A 16,782-nucleotide genomic window follows, 5' to 3' on the forward strand; every position below is an offset into this window, starting at 1 on the left:
TTTGACCTGCTAACAAAATTCCGAGCTGTCTTATCTTCCCGAGGGTGGGGCTTCAAGGGTATCCCTGGCCGGCTAAGGGATACCTCAGAAAAGATATTTTGGCCTTGGAAGGGGTTCAGAAAAGGGCCACTAAAATGATCGGGGATTTGGAACGGGTCGCATATGAGGAGAGGCTAAAGCGACTGGGACTTTTCAGTTTGGAAAAGAGGAGACTGAGGGGGGATATGATAGAGGTCTATAAAATCATGAGTGGTGTGGAGAGGGTGAATAAAGAAACGTTCTTCATTAGTTCCCATAATATAAGGACTAGAGGACACCAAATGAAATTAATGGGTAGCAGGTTTAAAACTAATAAAAGAAAGGGTATGTCTACACTACCACCCTAGTTCGAACTAGCGGGGTAATGTAGGCATACCGCACTTGCAAATGAAGCCCGGGATTTGAATTTCTCGGGCTTCATTTGCATAAGCCAGCCAGCGCCATTTTTAAATGCCGGCTTGTTCAAACCCCGTGCCGCGCGGCTACACGCGGCACGGGCTAGATAGTTCGAACTAGCAAGCCATTCCGTTCCACGAGGCGTACAGATAGTGCGGAATGGCTTGCTAGTTCGAACTATCTAGCCCGTGCCGCGTGTAGCCGCGCAGCACGGGGTTCAAACAAGCCAGCATTTAAAAATGGCGCTGGCTGGCTTATGCAAATCAAGCCCGGGAAATTCAAATCCCGGGCTTCATTTGCAAGTGCGGTATGCCTACATTACCACCCTAGTTCGAACTAGCGGGGTAGTGTAGACATACCCAAAGTTCTTCTTCACATAGCGCATAGTCAACCTGTGGAACTCCTTGCCAGAGGAGGCTGGGAAGGCTAGGAAGGCTAGGACTATAACAGAGTTTAAAGAGAAGCTTGATAAATTCATGGAGATTAGGTCCATAAAAAGCTATTAGCCCGGGGTGTCCCTGGCCTCTGTTTGTCAGAGGCTGGAGAGGGATGGCAGGAGACAAATCACTTGATCATTGTCTTCAGTTCACCCTCTCTGGGGCACCTGGTGCTGGCCACTGTCAGCAGACAGGCTACTGGGCTGAGTGGACCTTTGGTCTGACCCAGTACGGCCATTCTTATGTCCTAAGGGAGCTCAGTTTCTGTAGCAAGGCTGAGAAGCCCAGGGATAACTTGATTCTGGCATATTTCTGATAGCAGAGGGCTCTTCAATCTAGCAGACAAAGGCAGAACTGGTCTCACAGCTGGAAGTTGCAGCCTGAAAAATTCAATTGACAGGAAGGGCATGTTTGTAAGACTGATGGCAATTGGCCATTGAAACAGCTTTCCAAGAGGTGCGGGGGATTTTCCGTTGCCTGGCATCTCTACAGCAAGATTGGATTTCTGTCTCAGAAGTTTGTTCTCAGTCAAGTACAGTTTCTGTTGCCCTTCCCTACTAGGGCTCTAGTTCGTAGCATGGCAGCTCTAGCCCCGGAGCTTGGATTTTTAGATGGTCATAGTTAATGACTGGCTGTGCAAGATCCCTTTCTCTCCTCGCTGCATGCTGCAATTTACAACAGCTGGACGGGTGAGCTGAGCTCTCCTGCTCAGGCTGGGCATAGCTTCATCTGCCATGCCTGTGCAACTGCAGCAGTCTGGCTTTCCTGCAAAATCAAGACTAAGATGTTCATACTTGGGTGCCTACGTGGAGGGACCAACCTGTATTCCAGGGGTGAGAAGCCTTCTTGGGCCGGGGCCGCAGAGCCACAGAATTCAGTCGGAAGCTGCACACATGGGAGAAACTAACAAGCAAAATTTCAGCCCTCACTGACGTGGCCCCGACTAAGAAGGAGAAAGACCCTCCCCACATTCCCCGCGCACACCAGAGCCTAGGAGGGCCCAGCTAGTGGATTTTGTGAGCCCCAGCCCCACAGGGGGGCAATGGGGGGGCTGGAGCGCCAGCGCAGGCTCCCCAGTTCTAGGGGGTGGGGAAGCCCTAAGCGCCGGGGGCCGGATATAGGCAAGCAGAGGGCCTTAGATTTCCCATCCCTGCTGTATTCAGACAAGTGGTTTCATTTCCATCATGGTCATTAGTGGCAGCTAAAAGAGATTTGGTCCCTAGAGAGAGGTTTAAGGTGCCAAGTGTGAAACCATCGGCCAGGGGAGCTGGGGTGATGGTACCGAGGCAGGGGCAGCGGCTCAAAGTCTCCTCCCCCCACAAGGGGCGCACGGTACAGATACACATGGCCTGAGCCGCCAGCTGCTTTGAGCTCAGGGGCTGAGGGTCATGGTGAGCTGCAGGCTGGCTCCAAAGGCTTGGCGGGCCGAATCCACGGGCCATATTGTGCCCACTCCTGGTCTAGACTGAACGAAGAGCTTCCAAGTTCAGTTGAAGAGTCATTGGAAAGAACAAAACATGGGACCCTGCCTGCCCCAGGTTAGAAGTCTGGAGCTCCCAGGTTGCCAGTAAATGTGCGTACGGTGCCTAGACGTGTCCTGGCCGGGTCATTGCTCCAGGGGATTTGACCGAATGACTTCTTGTTGCACAGCAGCAAGAAGCTCTATGATTTGCCATGGGTTTATCAGAGGGCATGTCCTGCATCTGAGCTGGCAGCAAACACACTCAACCTGGCTCTGTTAGCCTGTCGCCTCTTGCAGGATCCAGGGCCCAGAATGGACACCTCGTGGAACGAGGTATACTGGTAGTTCGAATTAGAAAGCCTAATCCGAACTACCTACTCCGTGCCGCGTGTAGCCACGGGCATGGAGTCCACACTAAGGGGGATTTAAAAATGGCGGCGCCCGGCAAGATGCAAATGAAGCTCGGGATATTTAAATCCCTGGCTTCATTTGCAACTTCGAATGCCTACATTAGCCTCCCTAGTTCGAAGTAGGGTGGCAGTGTGGACATGCCCTAACAGACTAACTCGGCTACCCCCTGAAGCTTCTTATTTATTCTTGGATCTGGACTTTTAATACTCCGGTCATCTGAAGAAGTGGGCTGTGCCCACAGAAGCTCCTGATCCCATCTCCATGTTTGTTAGTCTTTAAGGTGCTGCTAGACTATTTGTTGTTTTTTAAGTTTTTCTAGTTACAGACTAACTCGGCTACCCCCTGAAACTTCTAATGAACAGGCTTGATGCAGGAATTTTTGGGCGAGTTTTCTGGTCTGTGTGATCCAGGAGGTGATTAGGATTGTGAAGATCTAGGACTGGTCTCTTCTGGCCTTAAAAATCTATTAACCTGTGATCTTTTCATAATGCATATGAATCATGTACATGTATGCTGATGTATACAAATGACAGGAAGTTTATCCGCTTCTTGCTTTTGATGGGCCAGGGGCATGTCATCACAGCATCCTCTGCTCACTGTGGTGACTCTGGGCTGTGGTGCCAGGAGTTTGCCAGGTGAAATGAATAACTGTATGACATAGGGCTCCGGTCACGGCTGCCCCACACACTGTGACATTCCAGCCGGCACTAGGGTGACAGGCTAGTGGGAAAAGGAGGGAAATGTTTGTTCACTGGAATGTGAGAAGATCTTGCTAGTGGAAATGAAGCCCAGGGGAACATCAGCAGGTTTGCAGTGTCAAAAAGGACACCTCTGCAGCGCTTCTGAGCTAGATGTTACCTTTGATGTATCCTCAAGGCATCATTGCCCCCCCCCCCCCCCCCCCCCGCACACACACAACTGCTCTCAAAGAATCATAGAGCTGGAAGAGACCTCAGGAGGTCATCAAGTCCAGCCCCCTGCCCAAAGCAGGACCAACCCCAACTAAATCAACCCGGCCAGGGCTCTGTCAAGCCAGGACTTAACAACCTTTAGGGATGGAGATTCCACCCCTCCCTAGGGACCCCAGCCCAGTGCTTCACCACCCACCTAGTGGAATAGTTTTTCCTAATATCCAACCTAGCCCTCCCCCACTGCAACTTGAGCCCATTGCTCCTCGTTCTGCCATCTGCCCCCACTGTGAACAGCCTCTCTCCAGCCTCTCTGGAACCTCCCTTCAGGGAGCTGCAGGCTGCTCTCAAATCCCCCCTCCCTCTTCTCTTCTGCAGACTGAACAAACCCAAATCCCTCAGTCTCTCCTCACAGGTCATGTACTCCAGCCCCCTAATCATTTTGGTCGCTGTCCCCTGGATCCTGTCCAATGCGTCCACATCCTTTCTGTCGTGGGGGGCCCAGAACTGGACACAATACTCCAGATGTGGCCTCACTAGAGTCAAATAAAGGGGAATAATCACTTCTCTGGATCTGCTGGCAATGCTCCTCCTAATGCAGCCCAGTATGCCATTAGCCATCTGGGCTACAAGGGCACCCTGCTGACTCATCTCCAGCTTTCTCATCCACTGGAATCCCCAGGTCCTTTTCTGCAGAACTGCTACTTAGCCAGTTGGTCCCCAGCCTGTAACAATGCTTGGGATTCTTCCGTCTCAGGTGCAGGACTCTGCCTTTGTCCTTGTTGAACCTCATCAGATTTCTTTTGGTCCAATCCTCTAATCTGTCCAGGTCACTCTGGATCCTATCTCTGCTCTCAAGCATATCTACCTCTCCCCCTAGCTTAGTGTCATCTGCAAACTTGCTGAGGGTGCAATCCATCCCCTCACCCAGGTCATTAATAAAGACGTTGAACAAAACTGGTCCTAGAACAGATCCTTGGGGCACTCTGCTAGAAACCGACCGCTAGCCTGACATCGAGCTGTTGATCACTATCAATTGGGCCTGACAGTCTAGCCAGCTTTCTATCCATCTTAGGGTACGTCTAAACTACATGCCTCTGTCGGCAGAGGCATGTAGATTTGTTTGTTCAGCAAAGGTAAATGAAGCCGCGATTTAAATGATCGCAGCTTCATTTACATTTACATGGCTGCCGCGCTGAGCCGACAAACAGCTGATCAGCTGTTTGTCAGCTCGCCGCTAGTCTGGACATTCCCCCTGTCGACATCAAAGCCCTTTGTCGGCAGCCCCGGTAAACCTCATTCCACGAGGAATAACGGGGCTGCCGACAAAGGGCTTTGATGTCGACAGGGGGAACGTCCAGACTAGCGGCGAGCCGACAAACAGCTGATCAGCTGTTTGTCGGCTCAGCGGGGCAGCCATGTAAATGTAAATGAAGCCCGATCATTTAAATCACGGCTTCATTTGCCTTTGCTGATCTGTCTAATCTACATGCCTCTGCCAACAGAGGCATGTAGTCTAGATACAGCCTTACAGTCCATTTATCCAATCCATACTTCCTTAACTTGCTGGCAAGAATACTGTGGGAGACCGTATCAAAAGCTTTGCTAAAGGTTATATCACATCCACTGACTTTCCCAAATCCACAGAGCCAGTTACCTCATCATAGAAGCTAATCAGGTTGGTCAGGCATGACCTACCCTTTGTGAATCCATATTGACTATCCACTTTCCCCTCTTCCAAGTGCTTCAAAATGGATTCCTTGAGGATCCCCTCCATGATTTTTCCGGGGACTGAGGTAAGGCTGACTGGTCTGTAGTTCCCTGGATTGTCCTTTCCTTTTTTAAAGATGGGTACTACATTTGCCTTTTTCCAGTCATCCGGGATCTCTCCCGATTTCCATGAGTTTTCAAAGAGAATGGCCAAAGGCTCTGCAATGACATTTACCAACTCCCTCAGTACCCTCGGATGCATTAAATCCGGGCCCATGGATTTGTGTATGTTTAGCTTTTCTAAATAGTTCCTAACTTGTTCTTTCCCCATCAAGGGCTGTGCACTTCTTTTCCCTACTGTGTTGCCTAGTGCATTTGTCTGGGAGCTGACCTTGTCCATGAAGACAAAGGCAAAGAAAGCCTTGAGTTCTTCAGCTTTTCCCACATCCTCTGTCATTAGGGGTATGTCTACACTACATGGCTCCGTCGACGGAGCCATGTAGATTTGTTTATTGGGCAAAGGGAAATGAAGCGGCGATTTAAATAATCGCAGCTTCATTTAAATTTACATGGCTGCCGCGCTGAGCCGACAAACAGCTGATCAGCTGTTTGCCGGCTCAGCGCGCTAGTCTGGACGCTCACCTGCTGACATCAAAGCCCTTTGTCGGCAGCCCCGGTAAACCTCATCCCATGAGGAATAACGGGGCTGCCGACAAAGGGCTTTGATGTCGGCAGGGGAGCGTCCAGACTAGTGTGCTGAGCCGACAAACAGCTGATCAGCTGTTTGTCGGCTCAGTGCGGCAGCCATGTAAATGTAAATGAAGCTGCGATTATTTAAATCGCCGCTTCGTTTCCCTTTGCCTACAACCCTCATCTACATGGCTCCGTCGATGGAGCCATGTAGTCTAGACACACTGTCGCAGTTCCCCTCTCCCCCGGCTCGACCGAATCGCCAATCACACCACAAAACAAAGCAAAGCCGGGGAGGCCTTGGGTTTAAAGTGCCAGCCGCCGCCAGCCGGGTGGGGTCCGGGCCCTCCCTCGCTCCCAAACCCCGGCCCAGGGCCCTAACACTGGGAGCTGTAACTCCCAGTGGAAGCAGGTGGGGCTTGCCCCTAAACTCGCCTGCTCACGGGCTCCGTGACCCTCCCTGGGCCTCTCAACCCCGCCGGCGGCGGACTCAGTCCTTCCTGCTCCACCCCGGGGTGAACCGCTCGAGCCCTCCGCCCTCCGGTTCTTCTCCCCACCCAATACCTACCCCTACATTCCTCCCCTGTTTCCCTTCCCCCCCTTGCTGGTGCCTCCGGCCTCTTTTATGCTCCCCTTGGGCGGTTCCCCCGCCTTCCGGGTTCCCGGCGGCCATTTTGTTCGTCGCGCCGGTGATGTCAGCCGACGTCATCACTGGGCGCTGCGACACGCCATCTTCCCCGCCCTCGGACCGGCCGGCCGTAGTCTTCCCCGGCCCCTGCCTGCCTCTAGTCCAGACCGGGGGGGGGGGGGGGGGGTTCTCCGGGGCTGCCGCAGCAGACCCAGTGATTCTCATAGCCCCGGGCAGTCCTTCCGCCCGTGGCTGGTGACGGGGTTACTCCACCCCATCACACACACCCTAGGTTACCTCCCTCTTCCAGTAAGGGCCCCACACCCTCTCTGATCACCCTCTTATTACTAACATGCCTGTAGAAACCTTTCTTGTTATCCTTCACATCCCTTGCCAGCTGCAATTCCAATTGCGCTTTCGCCTTCCTGATAACTCCCCTGCATTCTCAAGCAACATATTTATACTCCTCCCTCGTCATCTGTCCAAGTTTCCACTTCTTGTCAGCTTCCTTTTTGTGTTTAAGCTCACCAAGGATGTCCGCGGAAAGCCAATCTGGTCGCCTGCCATATTTGTTTTTCTTGCTGCACATTGGGATGGTTTCTTCCTGTACCTTTAATAAGGCTTTGGAAGACTCTCGGTCACATCCTGAATATGAGCTCCCGGTAAGCAGCACACGTCTCAAGATTGCAGGTCTGGTGGGCAGATGGATGACTCAGTCCCTCTTAGGAGGGAGTCCCCGACCACGACCACCCATCTTCTTCTTTTGGGGGTTGTGCTTGTGGAACCCCCATCTCCAGGACTGCGCATCCCATGCCTTCCAGTAGATGGTGTTCCCTTCGGATTTCTTCCCTGGGAGGTCCCTGACACAGCATTCTCCACCACAGTGCCTGTGGAGAGAGCCTGAAAGCGGTTACTTACCTCTACAGGAATGGGGGATACCTGAGTTGGCCTTTTTCTCCTTCTAGAGGTTACATGCTGCCAGTTTTCTTCCTTGTCCTGTACTGCCCTCACTGGCTCTTCAGCCTGCCATGCCTGCAGGATTAAACGCTGCCTTCTATTGAAGAAGTCTTCGTCCTCTCTGATGGAATGTAGGGTCGATACTTGGGCCTCAAGTCCTCTAATTTTTTCTTCCAAAATGGCGACCAGCTTGCACTTAGTGCGGATGAAATCCCTTGTTTCTTCTGGGAGGAAGACAAACATGGCACATGCTGTGCAGGTATCAACAGCAGAGCTATCACCATCCATCCCTGCTTTCCTTCAGCGAGATTCCTTAGTTATTAAATGCCTCCTTGAAGGGCAGGAGTGTAGCGAAAAGATGCTAAAGAATGGCCAGTGTATCTTGCCCCCTTCCCAACCCCCTCGCCAGACTCCCTGTTAGCAACCCCTGGTCGCAAGCTCCCTAGTCACTGACTCACTCCTTTATAAAGCCCTGCACTGCCTGATAGCCCCTCCCCCTGATTAAGGCTCAACCAATGAGCAGAGGCTTCTAGATTTCAATCCCCGATTAGAAGCTCACAGCTTCCACCTGCCAGCCACAGCACACACACGGGGGGGGGGGAGGGGGGGGGGAGAGAACCAAACAAAACCAAGCAGCCAGGCGCAGGCTCAGCACACAGCAAGAAAACCCCAAATACAAACACACACTACAGACAGACCACTTCCCTCAAGGGTCCTGTATTAGCTTCCTCCTTTACCTGGAGAACTCCTTCTCCAAACTCCGTTAGCAACCCCTGTTCGCAAGCTCTCATGAAGAGGCACATTGTATGTTGTGATAAAAGCAAAGGGCGAGAACTTTCCCCTTGTGGGGTGAAGGAAATGCCAAAACGAGGGTTATTCGTGCAGCCTGTCTTCATTCCGCTTGTGTGTGGGCGATCTGGTAATCTTGAATTACAGCCTGACATCTGCCCTGGGTAACCTCATGGAGCAACCAATGCAGAACTCAGCTAATAAAGAATTAAGAAGGGCAACAGAATGAAATGCCGATCGACGAGGGTTCCTAGGAAATAGAGCCTGTCCAACTAACGCTGGGTCTGCTTTGAACAGATTACAAGTTTGCTTGATCACATGTTACTACAGTTTGCTTGGGCTCTTGTAAAGCGTGTGATTTTTTTACCACATGACATGTTGATTAGGAAACTAGGGTAATGCACATTCCACATGGCACGCATGAAATAGATTTAGTACGGGCTAACTGAAGGCTCTCAGATTGTAACTAAATGGGAAAACAACACAGCACCTTTGGGTGTCTAGGGGGCCCCTCAGGGATCCATGCTTGGCCCTACACTAACGTTTTTACTAGGGAGGGGAACGTAAATCCCCAGGGATGAAGTTTGCAGACAGCACAAAGATTGTGGGAGTGGCACATGCTGAATGGGACCCAACGCGACATGGGTGCCTGGTGTGTAAGCAAACAGTCCATGCTTTAATGCAGCCAATTGGAAAGTTGTCCATGTAGGGAAGGGGAACACGAGCCATGCTCTCAGAACGCAGGCTCTGTCCAGGGGAGGCTTTGATAGGACTTGAGGGTCATGGAGGATGAGCAGCTGAACATGAGCGCCCAGTGAAACATAGTGGCCCAAAGCGCCAGGGCGGCCCTGGGAGGTGTAAACGGGAGATGGCAACGCTGCCTTTAGCGCTAGTGCAAGCCCTGCTGCAGTACTGGGCCCTGTTCTGGTTTCCATGAGTCAAGAAGGACGGTGATAAATTGGAGAGGGTTCCGAGAGCCACCAGGACGGTGAAAGGTCTCAACACCGTTCCTGAGAGCGACCGGCTTGAGGAGCTGATTCCATGTCGTTTAATCGGGTGATCAGCGTCTAGACTCCTCATTCTAGCAGACAAAGGTGTAACGAGGACTAATGGCTGAGAGCCGGCACTGCACAAATTCAGGCTTGAAACGAAGTGTGCATGCTTGGTACTGAGGGTAAGTAACCCAGGGCGGCGGCGATGGATGCTCCATCTGTGGCAACTTTTCAGCCAAGTTTGGCTGTAAGATCTGCCCTCATTCCACCAGGGACTCATTCAGGGAAGTGCTCAGGCCACGTGATCACATGCTCCCTGATGAGTCAGGAATCCGGGAATGACTCTCAGGCTGTTCCTCCGCAGAGAGCCATACGGAGATGTTGTAACATCCTAGAAATGCGCTTGTCTTCTGGGCCATGTTTCCCGTTCTTCGCTTGCCCCGTGCTCCACCGCGGTTGACTGAGGGTGGATCCTGTGGAAGCATCCTTGGTGCGACCCACGTTCAAGGTCTGCTGTTGAGAATGACCTTACCTGGGCATGGGGGGAGGGGGGAGTTTCCTGCATCCCTTCCCTCGTGGCGGATGCTCCCAGGCCGCGCATCTCAGCAGCTGTTGCTCAGAAGAATGCTTGGTAGGCTTGTGTAGGCGGCACATTCTCCGCATCTCTCACGTGAGTGCCTGGGGTGGTTTGATGTCTCCTGTTTTCTGTCCGCAGTTTGCTTGGTGTGAGAAGTGGCTTGTCTAGCTAGGAATGAGTGAAGTGCGGCAATGACACAGAAATGATTCAGGCTTTGGAACAGCTGCCCTGAGGGAAGATTAACAAGACTGGGACTTTTCAGTCTGGGAAACAGATGACGGCGGTGGGGGGGGATGTGACAGAAGTCTATAAAATGATGACTGATGTGAAAAGGTGACTAAAGAAAAGTTACTTACTCCTTTCCAGAACTCAAGAACTAGGGCTCAGGAAATGAAATGAATAGGTAGCAGATTTAAAACAAACAAAAGGAAGTATTTTTTCACACAATGCAGTGTCAACCTGTGGAACTCCTTGCCAGAGGACATTGTGAAGGCCAAGAATATAACAGGGTGTGAGTCAACAAGAATTCTCAGGGAGTCATGCTGGCGCAAGTGGGATCAGCTCTGACCCTGTGACCAACGCTGCTGAGTTATGAACATAAAGACCCACTGTGCTGGAGAGAGCAGGGAGATTTTCAGTGCGGCATTCTTTGTCAGACAATGCTGGCTAATTGAAACCAAAACTTTTCCTGGGCCTGTAACGGTTTCCATAAAACGTCCATGGAGACAGTTTCTCAGATCCAAGAGATGAAATTTCTGGTCAAAACCAGGGAGTGAGTAACCACCACCCCAGAATAGCCAAGAGCCAGGGCTTAAGAGACTCCTTAGGAGTGAGGAAAACCCAAGTGTGAGACCCTTCTCTGCTTGAATCCAAAGAGGGACTAGAGCCCGTGTCTCCACATCCCGGGCAGGTGACCTCGTTATCTGGTTCTTCCTATGGGGAGGGTCTCTCTTGCCCTTGAGGTTTCCATTAAAAGTTTTGAAAAGTCTCATTTTCCTTCTGATGCAGAACAAATGTCAAAACCTCAGAATTGTTTGGAAAATGAAATTTTTGTTTTCTGGCCAGCTCTGGTGCTGAGCCCACGGCGCTGCCTCTCGTGTGTGGCACAGGGAATGTGTCTCGGGGGCAGCTCGGTGTCCAGTCTCTCCCAGGTGTTTATGCAGCCCCCATCAGTGGCTCAGTCGCACTGTGTTTCCCTAGCCAGTAACCCCAACCAGGCAGGCAGTGCGGTCTCCCCGTTTTCCAGAGACAGCGTGGGGCACAGGGCGACAAGGTGAACTGCCAAGATAGCGCTCGCAGGGAATTCTGGATCCCTTGCTGATCCTGTCTCTAGCGCTCTGGCGACAGCAGAAAGCCAGGAGGGAGACACAGATCAGTCCCATGTTTGAGAATCTGGAAATAGGCCGTTGCTGAGGCAGCTTGCCAGAGAGCCACCAAGTGCCAGTGACTACGGCCATTTTGTGCCCAGGCGGCTTTGTGCCAGGTGCAAGCGGGAGACAACAACTCATGTCACACAAGCCACTGAGACGCCTTTGGGCAGCAGCATCTTCCCTTCACCCGGCTGCATCTGAGACCAGAGACTGAGGGTATGTCTACACTGCATCCCGAGTTCGAACTAGGGATGCAAATGGAGACAATCGAAGTAGTTAATGAAGCGGGGATTTAAATATCCCGCGCTCCATTAACATGATCTCGCCGGCGCGCTAGTTCGAATCACAGCTGATTCGAACCAGGAAGTGCGCGCCGGGACGCGTTAGTTCGGACTAAAGCCCTTAGTCCGAACTAATGTTACCAGAACGGGGCCCAGTACTGCAGCCGGCCACCAAAAGGTGAAAGGGGCAGGCTAGAGGGCAGCCCCCTGGTCTGGGACTGCCCCAGTCCCATGCCTCTCCCCTCCCCTCCACATTTAGGTGCCTGGCATAAGCTCTCTCCCCCAAGCCTCCCCCCCGTCATTTAGGGAAGGGTGGAGTGGGCTGAAGTCCTGGCTGTTCTCCTTTGTCAGGGAGCCAGGGGAAAGTGCAGAGTTTGCTGCATTCCCCACTCTGCCTGGATGAACCTGGACCTGCCCCGGTTGGAGGACATGCCCCCCTCCTCCGGCTGTGCCTGCTGAAGCTGCAGTGGCCATGGAGAGGCGCATCTCACCAGGCCCCAAGCTGCAGCAGTGAGACAGGGCGGGGTTGTCCTCTCTCCCCAGGGCAGACTGCACCCTGAACCCTCCTCCCCTGCCCCTCCCCAGAACAATGATTCAAATGAAGCCTGGACATTTGCATTTTATTTTACAAAAACCAAAAATGAATCAAGTTTGTTTTCTGAATTACAGACCTAACGTTTGTGGCTCGAGGTTCCACTCTTACTGCTGCCCTGGATGGAAAACGCTGCCAGGAGGAAATCAGTGCATTGTTCGTGAGTATCCGCTTCCCTTTTAATGACCTCCCAGGGCATCTCCGGGGAGCTAGCTACCTTGCAGTGATGAAGGACACAATCCACCCTTGCTGTAGAGGAAATGAACATTCCTAATCTGCTTTCAGTGGGCAGGAGCACTGAGAGCGGGAACGGGTGATCTCCACAGGCTGATGGGAGATGAGTGGATCTAACCTGCACCATTTCCTAGAACTTGGACATGGCTCTTAGGACCCTGCGGCATTGTCTGTGGCCTTTAAATTTTAGGCCCCTGCTATAGCACATTAGTCCCCAAAGGACCATTGATAGTGACTCCAATTTAAAACTGCTTGCTTGGAGGAAGACGTTTTTATAAGAGACATTTAACTAGGTGCCTGGATCTAAAGACACATCTGACTACAAATTGTCTGATCACAAATTTCCATCTTCCTTTGAATCATCTGGTGCTAGTCACTGTCAGTCAGGGGCTGGACTAGATAAAGTAGTTGATGTGGTACAGGAACCTGTGTTCCTACGAGACTATCAAGAAGCCCTCGGGAAAGACCCTTGCTAAAAACTAATAAGAAGACTAATCAGAGCTTGTTGAAAATATTTTTTCTGGTAAAAAAAAATTAAAACAAGACTTTTTTTCAACATTTTTTATTTTTTAGAAGTTACTAAGTGGCATAATTACAGTCCAGGTCCAATCTTTCTCATCCGGCACTCTCTGGTCAACAATAGCCATGGTCCGGCATGATTGTGGTGAGCTGGATGTGTGCTTACAGGTGCGGTCAGGTTTCCCATGGCCCCACAGAGTTTGTTTGCAGCCATCAGTGCTTGGCTCCCTGTGTTCTGCGCTGTTATTTAGCTCTAATTTACCTGTAAATGTCTCCTAAAAGCCCATCAAGCAAAGGCAGTGTTGGCAACGCTGCTAGACAACATTGTCCTCCCGGGGTCTGGCAAGTTCTCTGGTTCAGCACCGGTCAGGTCCTGAGGGTGCTGGTGTAGAGCGGTTCAACCTGGACTCCCTGTTTCTTTTGCCCCACCCTGCTATTTTGAATGATTTGGGGTTTTACAACACCAAATTGAAACACACATTTCAATTTAAACACGATGGATACTTGTCTTCCCTTCATTGCCACCAGAAACAAACATTGTATCAACAGAACCCCAGTTTCCATCAGTTCTAGTAATTAATCCTGGATCGTAGATCACAAACCAGCTAAAGACAGAGAACAAAGATTAGGAATTAATGGTCAATGTTCTTCATGGCAGAAATATCACAAAAGTGTCTGCAGTAGGGTTGTATTGTCTGAGGGTAGGAGGTGCCAAAAGGCATAAGGATAAGGTGGCAAAATGGGCTGACAGCTTGCAGTCTTTAGACTAGTGACAGGAAGACAGAAATTCCACAAGGTTCCAGGTGCTGGGTGTAGCCAGCGATTCAGTAAGAAACAGTCTTCTCCCTGTGAACACTGAATTGATATCGACTAAGGAAGCAGAATAACTCTTAGGCCACATCTTCACGCTGCAGAGATCGACTCTGCCGCGACTGATCTTTCGGAGTTCGATTTAGTGAGTCTAATTAAGCCTTGCTAAATCAAACTCAGAGGGTGCCCCCACCGGTGACCAGAACACCTGCTCTAGCCAGGAGTAAGGGAAGCCGATGGGAGTGTTTGCCCCTGTTGGCCTTCTGCTGTGGGGCAGCTGCCAAGCTCGGGTTAAGGTAAGCTGCCTCCAGCTACATGTTCTGTGTAGGTGGAGTTGTGTACCTTAAGCCAAGCTGCCGGGGCTAGTGTAGATCTGACCTCAGTGTCCCATGGGGCAGTGAGACTGGAAGAGCCATACCAGAATAACTCTCCTTCGGTGTGTGTGTTTGATACACCCTACATTGACATGAGTACACGTTGTTTTCCCCCCCTGCTCTGGGGATGAGTCAGGGTTGTGGAATGAAGGAGGCTGTGGCCAGGAGAACTCGATTTCATTTGTTGCCCAAGTCGGAAGTCATGCAGTAAAAGCGGCAGGGGGCGCAGGAAGAAAAGGCTGCTCTCACAGCTAAGGAAGTCAAATGCTGCCCTAGAGAACTGTATTCTAGCCCCTCCTCTGCCACAGAGCTCCTGATTGGCGTAGGGAAAGTCACTTCAACCAGCATTTCTGTGTGCTGCATAACCGTGTGCTCCTCATTTTCTGGGTGCCATGGGATCAGAGCTGGATTCAGACGTGTCGAGGCTCTAAACTGTCAAGTTGAAGAGGCCCCGTGGCATTACCCAAAATGTGTGTTGTTCTGACAGAAAGCACAATGAACATAGAAAGAATCCAGTTTTATATTTGCATGTGGGCTGGTACGTAGGTGAGGATGCAGCTAAACACTAGGCATAGTCTTGTATGCAGAGGTCCCTTATGCTCGGAGGCCCTATGCTGTAGCTTACTGAGCTTGAGTATCAGCCTGGCATTGCACAGGATCTGATTTGCAGTAGGGATGTGAAAGAGTGTTGATTAGTCGACTACCTGATAAGCCTGGGCTTACTGGGTACTCGCATCTCCCCCCCATGCTGCCTGCGCGCACAGCTCTTACTAGCACAGGGGGGTCAGGAGCTCGTGCTGGGGGGAGCTGTCTTAAAAGCTGGTTCCCCCAGCACCGTCTCTGCGGTGCCACTTGCTACTTGCCCCTCCCCCCTGCACTGCTGCCTGCGCGCCCGGCTCTTACTACTTTAAATAGCAAAGCCACAGCTGGGGTAGCACCTTCTGAGCGCCTTCCCGTATCGCCTAAGTGTGTCGTCCAGTGTTTCTCAATTGGGGTACTCGAGAGACGGCTGGGGGACATCAACACAACTGAAATTTGGAGAAAACTGAATTTGTGTTTTAAGTTTTACCGTGCTTTTGTTGATTTTTACACCCAAAAATTTCATCGCCCACCCGGCCACGATTAAATTGTTAAAACAAATGTGTTGAAATGGTAGAAAAAAAATGTGTGTGTCTGAAAACTGTTGGTACTGGGGGTATATATTTTATTTATTTTTAAAAGGGGTGCTTTATAAAAAAAGGTTGAGAAACACTGGTGTAGTTGATATAGATTGTATGTTTGCCCAGTTACCTGCCTCTTAACATCCTTAATTTGCGGAAGTGCTTTTGACTTTAATCCCTCTGCACCTCAGTTCCCCATCTGTGAAATGGCCACGTTCCCTTCCCCTCACAGGAGTGTTGTGAAAATAAATCCATGTGTCATGATAAGCACCATAGCAAAGCCCGCGAATTATTCCCTGTTCACAGTAGGGTTTGGATGGGGGCAGCAAATAAGGTGGAGGCTACATATTTACCAATGGAAATCTGACAAAACATTGCCTAGCTGTTCAGAAAGTGAACACTGAGCCAGGCAGCAGTCCCGTAGGAAACAGGCGGAACAGTCGCCTTTAATGTTGTTCTCCTGAATGCTACTCACCAAAGACATAAAGCGGAAACAGAGGCTCAGTCAAGGGTTAAAATGGAAGACGGAGACGTCTCACCCGAGGGCTGGATGCAGGTGGGCTTAAGGCAAACCAGAGAACCCGCAGTTCTCAGCACAGGAAACCCTGCTGGGTCCTTTGCTTTGGAAAAAAACTGCTGCTGATCCCAGTCGATTCCAAGCGGGGGCTGGGGAGCTCCCAGCCAAATAGCGGTTTCCTGGCATGTGAGGTTAGTGACACTGAGCACGGCCTCCTGACTCCCTCCGGGTTGGACCACATGCCCTCTGGGTTCCTGACCCGTGGGAACTACATTTTGTCATTGTGTTTTATAACACATACAGAGATGAGAGCTTCTCGCTGGGCTCTGATCAGTCTCTGCTGATGCAGGTGAAACAACACTGCCGGGTCGTTGGCTTCCCTGGTCTGAGGCCTAGCAGCCCTTTCACAGGGGGCCAGGTGTGGAAAACAGCACACCACATGGACAGAGCTCCAGTTGACACTGGCCAGGTCCCCGACATCGTCTCATCATATTGTGGTGGGAAAAGTCTTGCCATTCCACTTGCTTCATTGGAAGATGCTAAATGGGAGCCAATTTAGGCATTTTTAAATTGGCAGGTTCTGGTACCTCCCTTCCAAGAGTTTTAAAAGAGCTGGCTGAGGAACCACCAAACTATTGATGCTGATTTTCAAGAAGTCTGAGAGCACGGGGGAAGTTCTGGAAGGCTAATGTGCTATTTGTAGGAAGGATAAACAGAACGACTTGAGTAAATATCAGCTTGTCGGCCTGACATGGATCTGGACATGGTGATGAGGCAGGTGATGTGGGACTCAATAAAACATTAAAAGAAATAAAGCCAGTCAACAGGCTTATGGAAAATAGACTCTGTCAGACTAACCTGGTACCTTTTTGGATAATATTGTAAGTTTGGGTGCTAATAGACATAATGTACTATGACAAACATCTGTC

General features: G+C 50.9%; 1 protein-coding gene across 1 annotated transcript in view; it reads left to right on the forward strand.

Annotated features, from left to right (window-relative positions):
- The window catches only part of FBN3 (fibrillin 3), a 175,344-nt gene that overhangs the window by 21,956 nt on the left and 136,606 nt on the right, over window positions 1-16,782 (forward strand). The window contains exon 3 of the mRNA XM_075903143.2: window positions 12,317-12,399. Coding sequence (XP_075759258.2) covers window positions 12,317-12,399 — 83 coding nt within the window. The remainder of the gene's footprint in view (window positions 1-12,316; window positions 12,400-16,782) is intronic.

This window comes from Pelodiscus sinensis, chromosome 32 (assembly GCF_052426305.1).
Source record: "Pelodiscus sinensis isolate ZL-2025 chromosome 32, ASM5242630v1, whole genome shotgun sequence".
NCBI classification, from domain to species: Eukaryota; Metazoa; Chordata; order Testudines; family Trionychidae; genus Pelodiscus; species Pelodiscus sinensis.